Source organism: Syngnathus typhle, linkage group LG15 (genome assembly GCF_033458585.1).
Source record: "Syngnathus typhle isolate RoL2023-S1 ecotype Sweden linkage group LG15, RoL_Styp_1.0, whole genome shotgun sequence".
NCBI lineage: Eukaryota > Metazoa > Chordata > Actinopteri > Syngnathiformes > Syngnathidae > Syngnathus > Syngnathus typhle.
Genome location: NC_083752.1, coordinates 4078513 through 4096960, shown reverse-complemented (window position 1 = coordinate 4096960; position 18448 = coordinate 4078513). Strand labels below are relative to the sequence as shown.

The window sequence follows — 18448 nt, the reverse complement described above, 5'->3', positions numbered from 1 at the left end:
CATTCCCCTCTGTTAAAAGCTGGTTTTCAGCGACCAAACAAACACAACACAGCACCAGTAAAGTTGACCCTTTATAGTCTGACTGCCCACTACATTACCTACATTACCCATTAATCAGAGTTATTAACCACACCTGTATGATCAGAGCCTCGGACACTCGTCTCGGTGCAGTGGCACAGGGAGTCTGCCACACAGGCACCCAACTGCAATTGTTTAGGCTAATTATTTCACTCTAGCCGTGGCTCCTACGCAAAGTGCGGGGTTTATTGCATGAATTAACTCCTCACTTCGTGTTGGAGCCAAAGTTCATCCTGTCGGGGCTTATTTCTCCATAACAACCTCTGAACTGTTTATCCCTTACTTATTCTAGAGGGTTATGGTTAGGATTAGGGTTAAAGTTAGATTAATGGACGCAGAAATTAACAAGTGTATGGTCGGAGAAATGGGAAGAGGGAGTATTGGGCAGTCGGACTGATGCCATGCACCCGCCATGAACTTCAAGTTAGCTTGTTAACATGTGCTAACGTTAGCCCCAAACTATATTCGACAGTTAAATATGAAGCCTTGTTTATACAACCTCTCAAGCACGCGTGAGACTTGGTAAAATGCAAAGGATAACATAGGAAACCGTTTTTTTATTAATGTTTATTTTTTAGCAAGTGGTAACGTTAGTGGTGAAGTTAACATTGCATTAAAAAAAAATCCAAACGTTCGCTGTCCAGTGCCAACCACAAAAAATGCTTAGCAAAGTTACATAAATATTCTCAGCAGATGTTTAATTCAATGTTATTGTTCCTACAAGTTTGATTTTGTAGCTTACCTCTCGTGTAAAAGTCCAACTCCGCATCCATTCCTGATTCCAGCAGCGAAATAAACGACGGTTGACCACGCCACGCACAGGAGACTATTGATTGATGCACGGGTTCACCCTGCTGAAAGCCCAGGGGCATAACACATGGGGTTACCTGGACTGAAGCCCAGGGGCCTATCAAGCAAGTTAACTCGGCCGAGATGCACTTTACATCTCTACAGAGTTGATTTGCTTAGGTTGGAATAACTCTGTTAAATAACTCCAACACTGAACACCATTTTAATCAGAATGTGTTAAAATGACACTTTGAGAGTTGAAATCAACTCTGACATGTTTAACCCTGAAATTTCAACACTCCAGTTTTTGCTGTGCAGTGTGTAAACACTTCATATTGGAGATTTATGATGTCACCATTTTTTTTTAACGTGCATGCACACAGGAAGGTTATCAGACAATAAAAATTTAATTTAGACATAGTTATCCGTGGAATATAACGTCAAGTATGTTATTGTTTATTTACCTGTGTGTGCGCGCACGCGTGTGCGCGCATGTACCAGTAACTGGGGCTCAGAGTCGGACGCCAGCTTGACTTACCACAACGGAAACAGCGACCCCATCGGCTTTGGTGAGAAGTGCAGCCCCTCTTTCAAATATTCATATTTTCAAATGAATTTGACATTTTAATGTTTTTATTTTAAGGTCACATTGGCATCGCTGTACCAGACGTTGGAATCGCTTGTCACTTGTTTCAATCTCTGGGCGTCACCTTCATCAAGAAGCCACATTCAGGTAAATCAGGCAATGTAAACATGATTGTTTTGGATTTTTGAAACGGAAGTTTGTGAGCTTGACAACAGTTGTGATTCATTGGCAGGCAAGAGGAAAGGGCTGGCCTTCATTCAAGATCCCGACGGCTACTGGATCGAGATCTTCACTCCGGACAAGATGGCGGCCTTGATGGCGCCTTGACGCTGATCCTCGGGCGTGTGCGCACAGATGCATTACTGTGTATAAATAGTGTACCTAATGAAGTGTCCAAGAAGCACGTCACAAACAAAACAGCCAATCAGGAGGTGGGGATGAGGGGGTCTTTTTTCAGTTTCATCAGAAAGCTCAATACTGACAAATGGATACTCGTGGATTAAAATCACCTTGTTGTATTTGAAAAAACCTTGGGAGAACTGTCAGACATTATTAAATCAAGGAATTTGACTGTATTCGACTTGTAAATTGATGTCGCAATAGAAAAACAAAATGTGCGGTCCCTTTCCTGCAGTTCCACCCAGGCGCCGTTAAGAGGCAGCAGCGCTCATAGGAGTGCGTTGTTCGCCTTCCGCCGTCAACAGACAATAAATCCCGTGACGTCGTAACGCTGTACGTGCGTGCGGCGCCGCGCAGCAATATGTCGCTTCATGAAGGTATGTTGTTGTTGCTTCCCTGCTTATTTGCTTCCCATTTTGCAACTGTCGACACAAGTGACGGAAGTTGCGAACTCTTTGGAAAATCTTCTCTACTGTCGTTTGACTTTTGCGAACTTGACGTTTGGTTGCCTCGGCTAACGTGAGCGTGGTTTTGCTAGCTTGCTCTCCTAGCTAGGCTACTTTGTCACACTTGAGCTAAGTCGCGTTCGCTAGCTGGGTCGAAGGCTCTTCAATGATTCAAAATGTACTAGTTGGCCACTTTGCGCGCGCCACCGTCTTTGTTCAGACAGTCCGAGCTGTCATGGGGCCGTTTGAAACTTTCCTAAATTTGTCGTCATCTTTTCCGCAACACTGACTGCAGTCATTGGAAAGCCCGCTCAACACGGACAACATCAAGTAATGATGTTCGTTATTCCTAAATCATTCGTTATTAAGTGATTGCAATCTCTTTGCAGAATGTTAAATCTCAGGATGAATAAAAGCATAAACTGAAAACCACAAATTGAAGTTTTAGCTTCCTTTTATGGAACAAATGCAGCAAAAAACTCGTCGATAGTAATTGCAATTATGTAATTAATTGACGAAAAACAGACATGTTTGCTGTATTTGGTCTGAATTAAATTATAATTGTGAAATGTATTTTTTACTACTTTATTTTGTTTAACTTTTTCTCAACACCTTGTCATTAGTTTTGTATTTAAGTGTTGTCATCTGTGATTGGGGAGTTAAGAATGAGCAAATGTCTGCGTTTGCCATCATCAGCTAATAATTTCAGCAAAGTCTTTGGCCATACGCCATGTTGTCTTTGACCATGGTATTCTTGGTGGTCTTCTTCCATGATGCCAGAGGAGGAAGACTTGGAGTGGGAGCCTCCCACCGAGGCCGAGATGAAGGTGATCCAGGCCCGGAGGGAGAGACAGGACCAGATCAGCAAAGTCATGGGCGACTACCTCCTCAAAGGCTACAAGATGCTGGGCGAGTGCTGCGATGTTTGTGGCGTAAGTCTGACACTAAGTCACTAACACCTGGTGGGGTTGTTTTGTGTCATTGTGAGTGTTGTTTGTTTGCAGACCATCTTGCTGCAGGACCGCACACACAAGAACTATTGTGTCTCATGCCAGGAGCTGGACTCTGACGTTGACAAAGACAATCCTGGTAAGACTTAAGCGAGTCATTATGAAAAAAATTTCATAAAGTGGGACTGTGTAGTTGACACCAGGGCAGAAATTATCAATAAAATACTCTTAAGTCATCACAGATGGATTTTTGGAAAACTTTGTTAGGTGCTACAAAAGACTGACATGGCAGGTGTCCTGTCAGCCCTCAATGCACAGGCGGCGTTGTCTCAGGTGCGAGAACGGCGTCTGGCGGCCCGGTCTCCGGCTCCGTCTGATCCGGTACACGTCAACGGTGACTGCGGCGTTGTTGCCGTCCCCCAGCCCAGACCGGAGCACTGCGAAGGAGCGGCAGCCGGGGGCAGGGCAGTCCCCCCCGCGCCCGTGGCCCCGCCGACACCAGCGCCCCCCGCCGTCATCGTCCCCGGAGCAGCCGCAGCTGTTCCGGGGGCCGCTGCCACCGCCCGCCCACCGGCGCCCAGTGCGGCCTTGCGTCCGCTCCCTCGACGTCCCGTGCTGCAGGATGCCGAGGAGGCGGTGCTAAGCAAAATGCGCTGGGCCAGCGACCAGCTGCAAACCAGCGCCTCCCTGGAGTCCAGCATCCAGCTGTGCAACCTGATCTCCAGCTGCGCCGCCTCCCTGCGGAGCCTGCGGGAGATCAGCCAGTGAGGGTGCTTTGCCCTTTGAACTCTTGAGCAGGTAGGCCAGATGTCACCGGTGAGCTAGCTCTCATGTTTGTCTAAGTTATTTTTCTCTCTTCAGTGTTTGGCCATTAAAATAATTCTGCTGATGTTTCCATGGCAACCTGTTGCCTGGTCACAAAAAGTCTTCCCAATAGAAAACCTGCAGATGGTTTGCCCATTTGTGATTTTTTTGTTTTTGGGAACCAAAGGGAAGAACTCACCTAAAACTGGTGAGGTTTTTCTCCAAATAAAAGCAACAAATTGTGAAGACTGGATTGGAGACTTGACGTTGTAGGGCCGTAGAGTGGCCTCGTGGTTTGCACGTGTGCCTCACGGTTACCTAGGTCTGGGCTGCCCGCTATTTCCTTGTTCTGCGGGGAGACCTGCGCCATGATATCTGCTCTATATTGAAAGTAGGCATGTTTTGCAGACATTCACCAGTCAAAATAACTTTGCTTGTTTTGTTCAAAATTGATGTCTAGAATGATTAGATGAAGAAGCTTTGATTTCTATGAAAATGTCTTCAAAAAATGTTAAGAGATTTTTGAAAATTGGAAATAGTCACATTCTTCAGAAACATGTATGACCCAATGACTCCCATGGTGCTACGCCGATAGCGCAACCAATTACATTCTTGCAATTAGTCGGGATGACTAAGAGCAGCGTGGGACATTTTGCTCTGATTGGTGTGTTCTGGGCCACCCTCCATGATGGATGGATTACCTGTTGTCTCCACAAGAGGGCACTAGATGCAAACGCCTTCCAGAAAACAAATTAACTTGACACTTGTTTTTTTTTTCCTTTTCATACGTTGGCTCACCTGGAGGTATCAGTTTGTGAGATGTTGTATTGATCATAAAGAACTACACTATAGAGGAGTGAGAACCTTATTTTTTGAGGGTGGTTGGTCACATTAAAAAAAAAATCTAGTGGTCGACTGTTCGAAATGGTATTATAGTATAAAACTGAATCTGTCCGAAGTTAATCTTCATTTCTAATTGCGCGTACAGCTAGCAAGACAATAAACATGAGTACATTTAAAACAGTTTTATTTATCTGGTAACAAAAAAAAAAGCTTTTTTTTTTTTTTAATGTTTGTACAAATAGTATTTGGGCTTCTTGGAAACAGCCAGGGCTTCTTGGAAACAGCCAAGACTTCACAGGTTAGGACTTCACAGCTGTCTCTCTGGATTTGTAGATCACTCCCCTGCTTTTCAGCTCCCTCACAACACCTGGAAAAACAGAAAACAATTGAGAATGACCAATATACACTCAAAGTTACGCTATAATTAAGGGAACCTTGTGACAGTGCTAACACAGGAGAACAAAAGTATTGATATTGGGCTGTACCTGGGGGTAATCTGCCAGTCACCGAAACAGCATAAACACCTGGCTTGAACGTGCCTGTGTAGAATGACGTATGGAAGATGTGACAAAATAAGTTTCAGCAACTTTTGGATGCTCACTGTATTGTCTCTTACATATTCTCTGCCATTTTGCAACCCAGCTGTCCTCAGGACTCATCTGAGCAATCACCCTGTGTGAATAAACATTAAATGGTATAAACCTATTGTCTTTAAAGATATTTCACATATTAGCAAGATAAGCATTTACCCATCAAATGAAGAACTGGTGCACTCGTACACCATCTCTCTGTTCCCCTTCATCTGAAGGAATGACTCGCAGTTGTCACAGCCATCATATTCAAACTGGTCAATAGTCTACAAGAGTAGCAAAATTGATTACATTGCGGTGGTGGAACGAAATTACTGTAAAGGAGTTTCTCAATCTAGGCTACGTGTTAGCCGTAAAGCAGCACGCGGTTCTTTTGTCGTAATTCAATTTACCTTCACTAAGGAGCAAAGCAAACACGCTCGTAGATGTCGAAGATCTTTAGGGACGGTTTCCAGAGCCATTCTACTCTCAACCTGAGAATAGCTCAAACTGGCTAATGTTTACCGAGGTTTAGTCTCGAGCTTATTACGTCATCACTATGCGTTAAAGTTCGCAAAGGACCTTTTATTTAGGCATCCATTTGACGTGCCTTATTAGAAATATACACGCAATCGCAATATTTGTAATGACAAGCCGAATAACAACAAAAATATAACATCATCCAAGGAATACACTGATGTCGTGACTGGATCCCAGATTTTTTTTTTTGTTGAACTGAATATTGCGTCGTGTATACAACTATGCATTTTTATTATACTGCCCCCAAGTGGCCACACTAGAAGTAGCCGTGCTTTTAAAGTTTGACCACGAGAGAGAGCTATGTGCTTGACTTTATTAACATTGTTTTGGTGCGTGGAGTCCCATACGCCTTCTACCGTTGCCTTCATGTAAATACGGGAAATAAGTGAACATTTTCAGCAGCCCAATTTTAATAAGTGACACTTCAGAACGTATAGCATATAATACAAGTATATTTAATTTTGTGTTTAATTCCAATCTAACAATCGGTTCACATTGCCGCTCTTTTTTATGTCCCGACAAATCCTCGCCGATGACGAAGTGGCCCTGAAGGCAGCATTCCGAATGAGCAGGTAGCGGGTGTAAGTAAATGAGAACCCCCTTAGTGCGCAAGAGGCGTCACACGGAGTCACGGACACGGGAAAGAAGATTAGTGGGACGGTGTGGGTGAACTGTGCACGCCGTCGCTCAAGTTGACCGACTTCACATGAGGATCACATGGAGTTTAGAGCACTCGTGTTCCGCGTTTCTTGCAGTTGCACCCGGTTTATGACGGATCTCCGAGGAACATACCCAGTTTCGTAGAAGTCATTGAAATCTGGAAATGGGAATAACTTTGATCTGACGGAAGGAAGGAAAGGAGACAACTAACGATGTTTACGCATGTGTGTCTGTCGTAATTAAATCCTTTAGGGAACAACAATGTTCGCACCGTTCAAGTTGTAAACATGTTACTTAACCATTTGGTTGGGCTGTGATCCGACCGCCCCTGCAGAGGCAACCTGGCTGGAACGTTCGCCTTTGAAGTTGAACTTCTCTTCCGTGTGCGTGCGTGGATGCGTGCGTGTTGAAAAATGTGGCGCCCTCGGGACTCTATCTGGCGACGCTGCTTGTCAACCTCTAGTGCGGTGTTGATAAAGGTGCAGCGATTGGCGTTGTGGATTTTTGTTGTTGTTTTATTCCACCTTTATTATTATTATTATTAATGAGAAGTGAAGTTAAATGAAATTCGACTCATGCATGGACTGGAGCTGGGCTTTTTTAAAATCTGCACGCGTGGACACGTGCGGACATTTATGACACTTGCAACCCGGAGCATGAATTTAAACTTTTTTTTTCTTTTAACTTCTTTGGGATCGGAATATGCGCCTGGACGCACGCTTGAAAATTAACTCTGAATGGAAGGATCGGAACGCTCACGCATGAGCTTTGATTCCGTTGTTTAAAGAAGTACAAGATTTTTTGGGACTTAAAAAAAAACACGCTTCCTCCGTGATTTCCTGCTGCCTGCTTTGAAGTCCACCATGTGCGGCCGGGCTCCGCCGCCTCAGTCGAGGCCATGACCGTCCCCCCGTGGCGCCTGGCCGGGCTCTGGCCGTGGCTGCTCATGGCGGCCCTACAGGTGGTGCTGGGCCAGCCGGGCCCGGAATCCGAGCTGCCGGCCCTCCAAGCGCTCATCAAGGTGACGCTGGTCAAGCACGAACCGGCGGGGAGTCCCATCACTCTGAAAGGGAAGTTCGTGGGAGGCAGCGCCAGTTCCGCGGAGGGGAAACTCATGCAGGTAAGGATGACATCACCCAAAAAGCACATCCACTCTTTCCCAGGCATTATTACGTCACGCCATATATTTTACACAAAAGTAATCAACACGTTTTGAAGTGAAATATCGAGGAAGGATGATTTTGATTTCTTTGAACCCATTATTAGTCTATTGCGTGCAGGGCAACACAAGTTAAATCACAATTGAGTCACCAATGTGGTGTTGACAGGCAGGTAAGCCACCAAGGTAGCCATGGGGCCCGTTCTACAAAAATAGTTTAGGTTTGCGCCACCTTGTGGCTACTTGCCCGGTCACGTGATATGTTGTTAAAAAACGGAAGTCTTGGTGATTTGAACAATGGATTTTAAAACAATCGAAGATGTGATCATATTTAGCTCGGCGAGCACTTAAATCAAACAACAAAACAGGATTGACAGAGTTAACTGATTGAGTGAATGGCTGACAAAAAACAAAACAAAAAGTTATAACTGTGTGTGTGTTTCAATGATAAGAAGATGGCTCGCAACAATTTTTAGCCAAATTTCTGCTAGGAAGCTTTGACAATGTAACTATTTCTGTATGTAACGAAAGGCGGACAATGAGAATTACGTACAAAGTGTGCACAAAATCAGTAGTTTACCTTTTCAAGAGGATAAATAAAACATTCGCATTTGCTGAATCAGTTGCCGATATAAATAACCCACAATAGGTAAAACCTTGCCAAAAGTATAAGTATTCCATTTGCTGGAATCCGTTTATATCTATAAATAACCCATAATAGGTCAAATGTTTCGCAACCCAATAAGTTGGAATCCAATTGTGCAGTGGCTGAAAAAGAATTATTATAATACTTGGGAATGCTGATTTCTATGTGCAGGACTTGCTACAAATGTTTGTTTGCTCTGATCAACCAACCATCTTCTTAGGTGCGATTTAAATGAATAAGCCAGTATGCAAAATAGCCTTCGCTGTTGGTGAAAGTTGAATCCACTGATTTGCTGTTAGCTCATCAATCAGAGCATGAGATGAAAATAAATGATCAAGGTACAGTAGGTTGTTGTTTTCTTTTTGTGTACAATCTCTATCACACCATTATGTAGCTGCTGTTGAACCAAAATGATTTTTTTATCCTAAAATATAATTATGCTTAAAAAAAAGTAAATCTGTACATTTTTGCGTTTCTCAACAAAATAACTAATTTGAGTGTAAAAAAAAAGAAAATTCAGTCTACTAATTTGTGTATTCTGATACTGTACGATTACATTAATCCCTTTTCTCGGTTTACTGACGCCTCCAAGGTGTTGTTGTGTCCCTCAAAATTTTCAAAGAGCCACATACTTTTTTGCAATCCTCTATCCTGCGGTGACCTTGCATCTGCCCACAAAATATTTGCTCACCCTTCCCCACTCTTTGTGATGACAAAACTTTAAAAAAATTCCTTAAGAATGCTGATGACATGTGTGTTCTTTCCAGTGGCGTTGACCTAAATTTACGCAAAACATGTCTGTCATGTCTTGTGCCTAAATGTTTAACATCAACGCTTCATCAAACAACCTTATTAGCAAGGTGTGGTCGATAACAGTTAAATGAGACATCTTAAAACACTGTAATTTGAGCTGAAGTGTTTTTTTTTTTAAAAACTTTCTGGTACCCTTTAAGGAAGTGTTTCTTTTCATCATGCATTTTTTTTAGGATTGGATTAAGGTTGCCTGGCCGTAAAGCTCCGTTGCGTCAATTTATTTACCGTCCCCTAAGAAACGGGACTGTAGATATGCACCGTAGGATCTTGTCTTTCTTCACTCGCAGGTGTTTGAGTCTTTGCCACTGTTAATAATCACCGTTCCCTTCGCTTCTTCACGCCGATAGCTCTCCATTCGGCACGCCACTTAGAACCGATTATGCCTTTGTGAGAAAACAGGTTTTGATCACATCAAATGTACTGAGGGAATTCCGACATTCCTTATTAGTCCGCCGTCAAACTTCTACACCGAGGTTGAACATCCGTGAACAGGAATGTGCTGGAAGAAAAAGGAGGTTAAGATGATCGCTGTGTCAAAGCTGCTGTCATCAGGTCTCGGCAACTTACTGGAAGATGGAAAGGAACACAAAGAAGAGCTTGCTCACAATTGGGCCGGTCCGCGGTTGTGTCCGAGGTTAGGAAGGCCTGGTTTTGTCAGACGCTGCAGGATGCTCTTTGTTGCAGCTCAGGCTTGTTCCAACAGGTCCTCAAGGGCCCATGTGAGACGCTTTACGCTCAGGCTTTATGTTCTTGCCTGGCAGTGGATGTGAGGAAGAGAGGGGGGGTCCTCTGACAAACACTCCTGAATCTCTCCTGAAGCTCTACTGTTTGCTTATTTTTAGTCAGGCACAAAAATGAAATCCAAGAGGGTTAAAAGTGCTTATTGACATCTGAATTATAATATTGTGGAGGTCCTTGGTTTGCCGTGACCAACGTACGACCTTTAGACATGACCTGGTTTTACATTTGAGCGTTTCTGATACTGTATTTATGATTTTATTGACTATTATGTTAGCACCATTGTGATGCAACTCCTTTGACCAATCACGGCTCACCAGTTTTCTGAAGCTGAGCCGTGATTGGGTGTAACCTGGCAACTGCGATGTCATTTTCAGTCGGCAGCAAGATGGCCGCCCTTTGAGATGGATCGAAACAAAGACTGTGCATTTTATCTTGCAAGATGAATGAAAATTTGTTAGTTTTGTCAAATATTGCTCAAAATACTGCAAACATTTATTGCAAAACATGGGCGGTCAAAGTAACAGTATAAACTTTCTTGATTTATTTGATTTTTGAGGATAAGAAAAATAAATAACGCATTCCTTGTTGTAACCAATTCGGCGTTATTGTTACTTTAGCCGTATTGTACTGAACAGCTAGCAACCACTATTGGTCTTGCGTTGTGTCCGTCCGTTTGATGATGTCACTATAATAACAGTTCAGCTTGGGAAAACATTTTTCTTATTCATAAATGTGAACAAAGTTGTACCTTTTTTTGCGTTATGAGCCATTGCGTAAAACCAGATTTGTTTTCCCACAGATTGACGACTTTTCAATTCAATGGAGAATATCGATTTATACGAGCCATTGGTCATGGAACAAAGTAAAGTCGAGTCACTGTATTTCCTTTTTGAGCTTTCTATGGCAGCCTGGATTGAATATAGTTGAAAATTGATTGACTGCATTCCCACTCCCTCTCTGTTTATTTCAGTCAAAAGACCTTGCTCTGGTACACGTCTCCCTGTGGTCTATTAAACAGTGGCCACGTTGGACGTGTGCCTTGTCCCTTGAATAGACACGTTCATTGGAGCACTTGGCCGCAGTCTGGCAACTCTATTAGGAGAAAGTACAGAGGCATTTTCAACTCTATCCCCTTTCCAGACATGGAGCTTATACGGTGGCCGGAGAAGATTGTGCAAAGGCTTCTGGGATGACTTTGAAGTCAACGATATCTCCACTTTTGTTGGGAGATCGCCTCGGAGTTTCATCTTCCAATGGGATTTGCGCCAATTAAGGGGAGGCTAAACATTGTGAAAGCGATTAACTGTTTTTTTTTTTGTAAATCTCCTTTTTTGTATATTTGAGGGTTGACCTCAGGGCCTTTTGGCGTAATTAAAGCACGCTGAGCAGTTTCCAGTTGTGCCACTCAACTTTCTTTAAGTCCCGCAAGGTATTAAGCGTCTGATCGCGGCTTCTGCATGTTTGCCTCTCGGAACATCTGCGCAGGCCTTTGGGAACGAGGGCGGAGGGGGCTCTGAGGGAGAACATCAAAGTGTGTCCAGTTGTGAACGTGAGCTGGGATGATTAAAAACCAAGTGTGTTTACACTGCACTTCCCATATGGGCTCTGGACTAAAACGCCCCCCCCCTCCCTCCCTCTAGATTTCCTGTCCATACTTCCTATCTCCCTGGATGAGATAAAAGCCTGTCCAGGGCTCCCCACAACGCTGCTGCTTAGTTTTGCTTGTTCATGCCAGACGTTTGCCCATTTGCAATTGTTTTGGGGGGTCTTCAAATGCATGCAGGTGCAATGGAAGTCAGATTTGTTTACGCCACGCTTGTTTGAGGAACGCCAAAAAGACAGCAGTCCAAAGTGTTTGCTAAGTTAACAAGTCTAATTGATTGATAATTGGTTCTTTTGCCTTTTAATGTTGCATAACCTCAAAACATTTTTGTATAATTAGATTAGATCTGCAGATAAACAAGCCTTTATTAAAATGCCGGCATGGTTCTGCAGGGTATTTCCCGCGTGTAAAATATGGATTGTCGCAGCAAGTTTTTTAATTAGCGGGTCATGTGGTGAAATTCCTGACTCATCACCCACGTAGCAGTTTTTTGTGCAAAGGGTGTTGAATAGATTGTGTGAGACTTTATCATTAGTTTACCCTTGAACGTCATTTTTAGGCCAATTTGCAAAAACAAATTTTTGTTGGCTTACAAAGTTTCAAATAAAGCCTCAGATGACATTTTTAATGCCACACATTTGCAAATGATTGTCAACTCTCTTGTTCTTCCGCAGTCCATTAACTTTGAGAATAACAACGGAGCACAAAATGTGTGTTTTGGATTTGGGGCTTAAGCCTCAGATCATACAGACAGAGATCAAAACCCCCCTTTTTTTTAAAATTGATATAATAAGTAACGTACTTTCAACCTTCTAAGCGCCTTGGTCCTGGCTGATGGAACTGATTCAATTGTGGTTTTGGGGTGTGTGTGAATGCTTCGTGTGTTCATTGTACTCTTGTTTTTCTCTCTAGACACTTTTTTTAATTGACCTGTTAATTTGCCGTTCAAAGCTTGCCGCTCTCCGCTTTGATGTGGAGCCAGAATTCAGTGAGAAGTCTACTTACTGCACACCGAAACACTTTTTCTGGTTTCTGGTGACGCGACATTACCGTAATTTTCGGACTATAAGTCGCGTTTTTTTTCATAGTTTGGGTGGGGGGGCAACTTAAACTCAGGAGCGACTTATATAGTTTTTTTTTTTTTCTTTCTAAAATTAGAAAAAAAAAAAGTGAAACCGCGATAAACGAACTGCAATGTAGCAAGAAATTACTGTAATTTGAATTTCAAGTGACGACAGCAGCGCAACGTCGCGTCAGCAGCAGCTCGTCGAGTCAATCTTTGTCCTTTATGTAAACGCAGCGTCGCAACACGTGAGCAGCAACAGGCTAAACGATAGGTATGCTAGCGTGACATAAACACAAACTAAGAGCTGAGAACGGCCCTGACGTAAAATTCAGAGTTATTCAAAAAACTATTACATAAATAACACATTAATCAAATCATCTTTGATAGCATAGCTATCGTTTAGCCTGTTGTTGCTCGTTCATGATTCTTGGTGTTGGATTTTGTCGAATAAATTCCCTCCCAAAATGCGACTTATGCTCCGGAGCGACTTATATATGTTTTTTTTGCTTTTTTGGGCATTTTATGGCTGGTGCGACTTATACTCCAGTGCGACTTTTAGTCCGAAAATTACGGTAGTTTAACATTGACGTCTTTAGTTGTCTCTTCCTCGGTGCTCAGCCACTCCTTTTGCCCTTCTATTGTGAGAACGGTGTTTATTTGCTGCCACGTAGCTTGTGCGCACAAATATGCTTTGTGAAAGTTAGCTTAGCAAGTTAGCATAACCTGTTAGCATGGCACTTTTTTTTGGGTTGGTAAACGTTGAGAGATTTGTGAGATACAAAGGTCAGGTGTATTGCGAAAATGCTTTGACGGTCAATTTTTTGTTAATTAAAATAAATAAATCGTTCAGTACGTCAATGACATCAGTGCAATTTAAATTGTCCAATAAAGGGCCATTCAGGGACAATAGTCAACCTTTTAAAGTCATCATGTGGCATAATGTGATTTTTCACATTCCTTTCGAAGGCCAAATGAAGTTCACTCACACACAGACTTTTATTTCCATATGGCTATTGGTTCAACCTGTTATTACATTTCTGTCGCCCTAGACTTGGCATTGCCTTGAACGCAGCACGACGTGCGTGTGCGCGATAAAGACTGGTGTGGACTAATGGCAGTCCAGGGATGTAGGGACTCCATCTGCAGCACAGGAAGCAGGCCTAGTGCTCTCCTGTCCGCCCTTTTCCATTAAAGATGGCTGTTAAGATGTTTCTTATGGCACTGGAAGAGTCAGGGAAATGGGGGGTGGGGGGGGGGATGGCAAATCTCTCAATCCTGCAGACCTCCTTTTTAAATCATTAGAACATGTCTGCAATTCTCCAGTCACAATATATTCTTTCTCGTTTTTTATACTTGCAGCCATGTTCTTTTTTTAGTACACATGGGTTTATCTTTATTATACAAGATAATCCAGTATGGTTTGGAATCCAAGAAGTTTTGGGAAATTTTCATCCACTTGCAAAAACCCAAACAACTCAAAGTATAACATCCCCATTAATGCTTGACTTTGTGTAAATGGTTGAGCAAATTAAATCGGTCAATTGACTTTGGAGTGAAGCAAATGATGCCATCCATTGCTGCAAAAGTGATGGCAAAGGTGAAGTGGCTCTTCCGTTGTTCTTTGCTCCACTTGTGCTATGTTTTCTCCCAACCTCCTCCTCCTCCTCCTCACCTCTTTCCCTCCAAGCAGCCTTCTCCTGTTTCTTGACAGCTCTTGTTTGTAATTCACTGCGGGTGCTTCACTTTCAAGGACAAAAATGGCTACATGCACTCAAAAGGCAGGAAGCTCTTATTTTGCTGAGAGGCTGGAGGAAAAGAGTCATCACCATTCCACAGATAAATACACTCTGACAAACTCCCTCCCTCTCTCAGATTCCCCGTTGCTCCTTCACTTTTTTTTATTTTTTTTTTAGTTTGACTTTTGTTGATTTTTTTTTTGCAAAACATGTCCCGGCGGTATAATTTCCAGTTATTTGGTTCTTCTGTGACATGCTTAAAGCTATTTGTACTCGGTGTTTATGACAAGTAAATTAGTGGCCAGCATGGCGGAGAGCTTCTGCACATAGAGAGCCAAAAAATCTGGAGTCAGCTCAAAGCAGTTTGAGTGGAAGTAAAGTCTCTTCTTTTTCTGCTTGAACGCTTAGCTCAGCCATCCAAGAGAAATAACTTTCCACCTGTGAGACTTTTTTATGGATTTGTGTACAAGCATCAGTGAGTCTTTGCGCATAGGAAGCACGTCTCCTATACGGAGATCATTTACCAAACTCTATTAGGTGGGATCAAAGTGACTCAGATCTTCCACCGGTGCCCGACTACAAAGGCCATATTGCAACTTCAGGTCCGAGCAGATAACAAGAAATGCTTCGTGCGTTCAGAAGTCACATGGTCACCTCCAGACAATAAACAAAATACGGTTTCCTTAAACATTGCGAAGAAACAGTCGGGAAATGGGAAGGTGAAGAGACTATTAAAAATAACAAAAAAAAAAAACTGAATGTTCCCCGACTATAAAAATATGCTGGATTAATTCTAACAATATAAAATAAGCATCAATCTTACGGAAATTAAAATTAGACACACCGTATTGTCTCTTATATGATGATGATATTCATCTTGCAATATGACCAAAACATGATAGATGGTTTGGTTAATAAGGAAGCTCTTTTGGTTTTGGTTTCAGTTTGTCAGTGCTTAAATCAGCAATGCAGTCACAGTTGTGGTTGTGTTGTGGTGCACGCAGAACTCTATTATTTATTGCGGATTAAAGATGCTCTTAAATCATGTGGAAACATCTGCACAACGCTCTGCAGTCTTGTATGCTTGTGACATATTCTCTGTAATAGTCATTTTGTTTCACTTTTAATGATAATGTCACTGTATTAATAGTGTTATTTTTTTGTGAGATAAAAAAAAGTGGCAAGTACCGGTTAGGTCCACTCTGTTTCAAAAATCTCCAGTAGTCTTCATCCATAATATATATCTCCAACGACAGGGATGGGCGAACCAAACTTGAAGTAATTTCCGAAAATAACATTTACGGTTGTCGAGCCGTTGAAAGATCCAGAAAAAGATGCTAAGTTGTTGTTTGTCTGTCTACATGTGCCCTGTAATTGACTGGCCACCAGTCCAGGTTGTTCCCTGCCTCTTGATCTAAGATCTTCCGTGACCCCGATGAGGACAAGCACTGTAGAAAATAAACGGATGGACTACAGACTAGATTTGAGTAGTGTGAAAAATTCCAACGATAGCTATCAGTCCAACAAGAATGTTAGCGGTAAAACGTTACACCGCAAACAAACAGGGGTGTGTAGACTTTTTATATGAGTCTTTATAAGAGATATGAAAAGAATTTAAAATCAAACTGAGCACATTTTCTTTTGGTTTTGTTCAATATCTCGGTTTCAAGCAGCAAAGGTTGACTGGGAATAACAGGTATGCTAATGATGTGTTGTCGTTCTGTCACTTTCGGTATCGGGGGGAAAAAAGCAAATAATGAAGAAGAGACTCAAGGGAAAGTCTTTTGAGAGTTCAGAGGAATAGGAAGGACGAGAGACTTTGTGAGCGCACCATTATTACCGTAGTGGAGGACAGCGATCATGAATGGTTGAACGGAAAGATGGATTACACACATGCATCATGCTCTGGAAATCCCCTGTGGGGCCAAATCACAGAGATGGCGGACCACTAAATGCCAACCGCGTCTTGCGGGGAGCGTTTGATTCGATGAAGCTTTTAAAACGTAATGACCATGTGCTTATGTCCTAAGAAATTAACATGAGGATCTTGGTGTTTCTCCTTCTGGTCTCCTGGGAGGGACGTAAACAAGAAGGTCTTAGCTTATGAGGCTAATTTATGTTGATGTTGGAGAAAGACGGCGGAAGTGTAAAATGAACAAAACGTTAATTGTATTGTACCTGTCGAAAAGCCGCAGTTGTTTTAAATGTATTATTTTCAAAAATTATGAAAGCTGTCCTTGTATCATTTTCAAAAACTATAGAAAATTCATAACTAAGCTGCGCTACACTATAAACCGCAAAAATAAAACATAATTTCACTTCATACAATGTATCATCTGTACGATATTTCCGACCAAAAAAAAAAAAAGAAATTCCGACACGAACAAGAATGAACAAAACACATTTTTGGAGTGCGACTGTGTACCCATTGCTTGCTATCGGATTGGCAGTGTGTATTTGTCCAAGACTGCTTCGCGGCCTGATCCTTCCGACAATATGTTTCAAGGTTCTATCTAGCTGAAGCCATTTTGAACGCTACTCTAAACTGTTGACCACAAACACATCTACCCTGTCATAACAGTCCTGCTATTTGTTGGTCTTCTTTTGGAATAGCTGCTTTGGCTATGACCTTGTTGCGTGCTCCGAAAACAACCCAAAACGTAAGTGTCTGAAAGGCATCAGGAAAAGGACCGCGTATCTACAAGACTTGTTCCAATTGGCCGTGACCTCCTGACTGGCTGCTTGTAATTAGAAGCAGTCCCTTGCTGTGCCCCTCTCTCTCTCTTGTCCAAAGTAAATACCTTGGCACCCAAGCGGAATGTTGACAGACCGCACTTTTGGGTGCTTTGTGTGAGGCGGGAGAGCTTGTTACATTCAACAACTTGTTCAGTCTGTCGGCAACAAGACGGTGAGGAAGACTATCATGGGTGTTTGATGACAAACGTGTGCGTTACTGTCAACTGATAATAGCTTGAGAAGCAGAAATGTAAATCTATCTGTTCGCAAGCATAGCCACGGTGTTTAATCGTTCAAATATTGCGTGGATATTTAACACGGATATAAATTGGATGATCTAGCTTCTGATTGTGACGGCGTTGGTGTTATGTTTGGAAGACTGTCTAGACCAGAGGTCTCAAACTCAGTTTTTTTTGCGGGCCGCATTGTAGTCATAGCTTCTTTCGGAGGGCCATTACGACAAATAAATGTAATATAAAATATAAAACGGTAAAAGCTACAAAACAAACTGACAAATAACTCCTTTTCAAATCAGACGAGTAAAAACTGGTCAAATATTAAAATATATATATATATTAAAAGTGAAGACAATTTGCAATTCTAGTAATTTAATGCACAATTTGTCTTGGCGGGCCACGTAAAATGATGTAGCGGGCCGAATCTGGCCCCCGGGCCTTGAGTTTGACACCTGTGGTCTAGCCAGTGACTTGCCAACAATGTTACAGGATATAAAACAAAGTTGCCTTGGTTGTTGAGCTACAAAATGTCAATATACACAGATAAAATGAGCTTAGCTTGCTCAAATTGTAACCTTGACCACACCTTGGAAGTTGAAAGGGAAACGATACAGTATCATTTACTGTATATTTTGATGACATAACCTGTGTATTTACATTGACTCGTTTAAAATAAAACACAGCACGGCTCAAAAGGCAGTCTGTATTTGAAAGAGCAAGTTCTGGTATCTTGCCAGGGCCGCTCACCCGATAACCTTCACTGCAGGGGGCTACTACAGTGCACTGCGAGTATGTGTGTACGTGTGTGTGTGTCATGTCTTTTTTTAGGACTGTCATATTGGATCGTTTTTTGATAATAGTTAACTCTATGGCTCCCTTTACCTCCACTATTTAAATCCTCATATTGCTATGGAGGACTGAAGCATGGCGTCACTCCAGTTCTTCATTTCGGGTTACATTACACAGCAGTATTGCTGAAAGCTAAAGACGTCTGAGGACTATAGCAGAGTTGCTAGCGGTTTGGTGTTTGGTCTGCACGCTCCGAGAT

The 18448-nt window shown here is 42.4% G+C and overlaps 4 protein-coding genes and 2 long non-coding RNA genes across 8 annotated transcripts in view; 3 read left to right on the top strand and 3 right to left on the bottom strand.

The window, feature by feature from the left end:
* The window catches only part of LOC133167986 (uncharacterized), a 3198-nt gene extending 2037 nt beyond the window's left edge, over positions 1-1161 (bottom strand). Inside the window, exon 1 of the long non-coding RNA XR_009718130.1 lies at positions 821-1161. This is a non-coding gene — a long non-coding RNA (uncharacterized LOC133167986). The remainder of the gene's footprint in view (positions 1-820) is intronic.
* LOC133167972 (lactoylglutathione lyase-like) overlaps positions 1-2028 on the top strand; it is a 7514-nt gene extending 5486 nt beyond the window's left edge. The window contains exons 4-6 of the mRNA XM_061299158.1: positions 1369-1436; positions 1511-1600; positions 1686-2028. Of these exons, the coding sequence (XP_061155142.1) occupies positions 1369-1436; positions 1511-1600; positions 1686-1780 (253 nt within the window). The 3' untranslated portion in view covers positions 1781-2028. The remainder of the gene's footprint in view (positions 1-1368; positions 1437-1510; positions 1601-1685) is intronic.
* Positions 2029-2094: 66 nt separating this feature from the next.
* Positions 2095-4903, top strand: znrd2 (zinc ribbon domain containing 2). Its single transcript, XM_061299152.1, has 4 exons — positions 2095-2229; positions 3079-3230; positions 3303-3387; positions 3553-4903. Exons 1-4 carry the CDS (start codon positions 2214-2216, stop codon positions 4014-4016), a joined length of 717 nt encoding a protein of 238 aa, XP_061155136.1. The 5' UTR covers positions 2095-2213; the 3' UTR covers positions 4017-4903.
* A 159-nt stretch (positions 4904-5062) lies between these two features.
* supt4h1 (SPT4 homolog, DSIF elongation factor subunit) lies at positions 5063-7104 on the bottom strand. 2 transcript variants are annotated; one of them, XM_061299169.1, is made up of 5 exons: positions 6964-7104; positions 5645-5751; positions 5512-5567; positions 5381-5434; positions 5063-5262 (listed from the first exon to the last, which is right to left on the bottom strand). In XM_061299169.1, exons 1-5 carry the CDS (start codon positions 6964-6966, stop codon positions 5195-5197), a joined length of 288 nt encoding a protein of 95 aa, XP_061155153.1. In that variant the 5' UTR covers positions 6967-7104; the 3' UTR covers positions 5063-5194. The 2 variants fall into 2 exon arrangements, with proteins under 2 accessions (XP_061155153.1, XP_061155152.1); XM_061299168.1 differs by lacking the exon at positions 6964-7104 and adding an exon at positions 5878-6050.
* Positions 7105-7182: 78 nt separating this feature from the next.
* Positions 7183-18448, top strand: part of LOC133167918 (E3 ubiquitin-protein ligase RNF43-like) — a 45458-nt gene continuing 34192 nt past the window's right edge. The window contains exon 1 of one of the 2 annotated variants that reach the window (XM_061299043.1): positions 7183-7784. In XM_061299043.1, the coding sequence (XP_061155027.1) occupies positions 7563-7784 (222 nt within the window). In that variant the 5' untranslated portion in view covers positions 7183-7562. Of the gene's footprint in view, positions 7785-7857; positions 8808-18448 lie in introns of those variants that run through there. The other variant, XM_061299046.1, reaches the window with a different exon arrangement.
* LOC133167987 (uncharacterized) lies at positions 8110-10240 on the bottom strand. The gene is made up of 2 exons (XR_009718131.1): positions 9850-10240; positions 8110-9781 (listed from the first exon to the last, which is right to left on the bottom strand). It is a non-coding gene; the product is annotated as an uncharacterized LOC133167987 (long non-coding RNA).

Coding starts and splice junctions, on each gene's coding strand:
- znrd2 (XM_061299152.1), top strand. Junction 3,231..3,302: donor AGTGCTGCGATGTTTGTGGC/GTAAGTCTGACA, acceptor GTTTGTTTGCAG/ACCATCTTGCTGCAGGACCG. Junction 3,388..3,552: donor CGTTGACAAAGACAATCCTG/GTAAGACTTAAG, acceptor GTGTCCTGTCAG/CCCTCAATGCACAGGCGGCG.
- supt4h1 (XM_061299168.1), bottom strand. CDS start 5,946: ATGGCTCTGGAAACCGTCCCTAAAGATCTTCGACATCTACGAGCGTGT. Junction 5,752..5,877: donor TGCTTTGCTCCTTAGTGAAG/GTAAATTGAATT, acceptor CTACTCTTGTAG/ACTATTGACCAGTTTGAATA. Junction 5,263..5,380: donor GACTGGCAGATTACCCCCAG/GTACAGCCCAAT, acceptor CTGTTTTTCCAG/GTGTTGTGAGGGAGCTGAAA.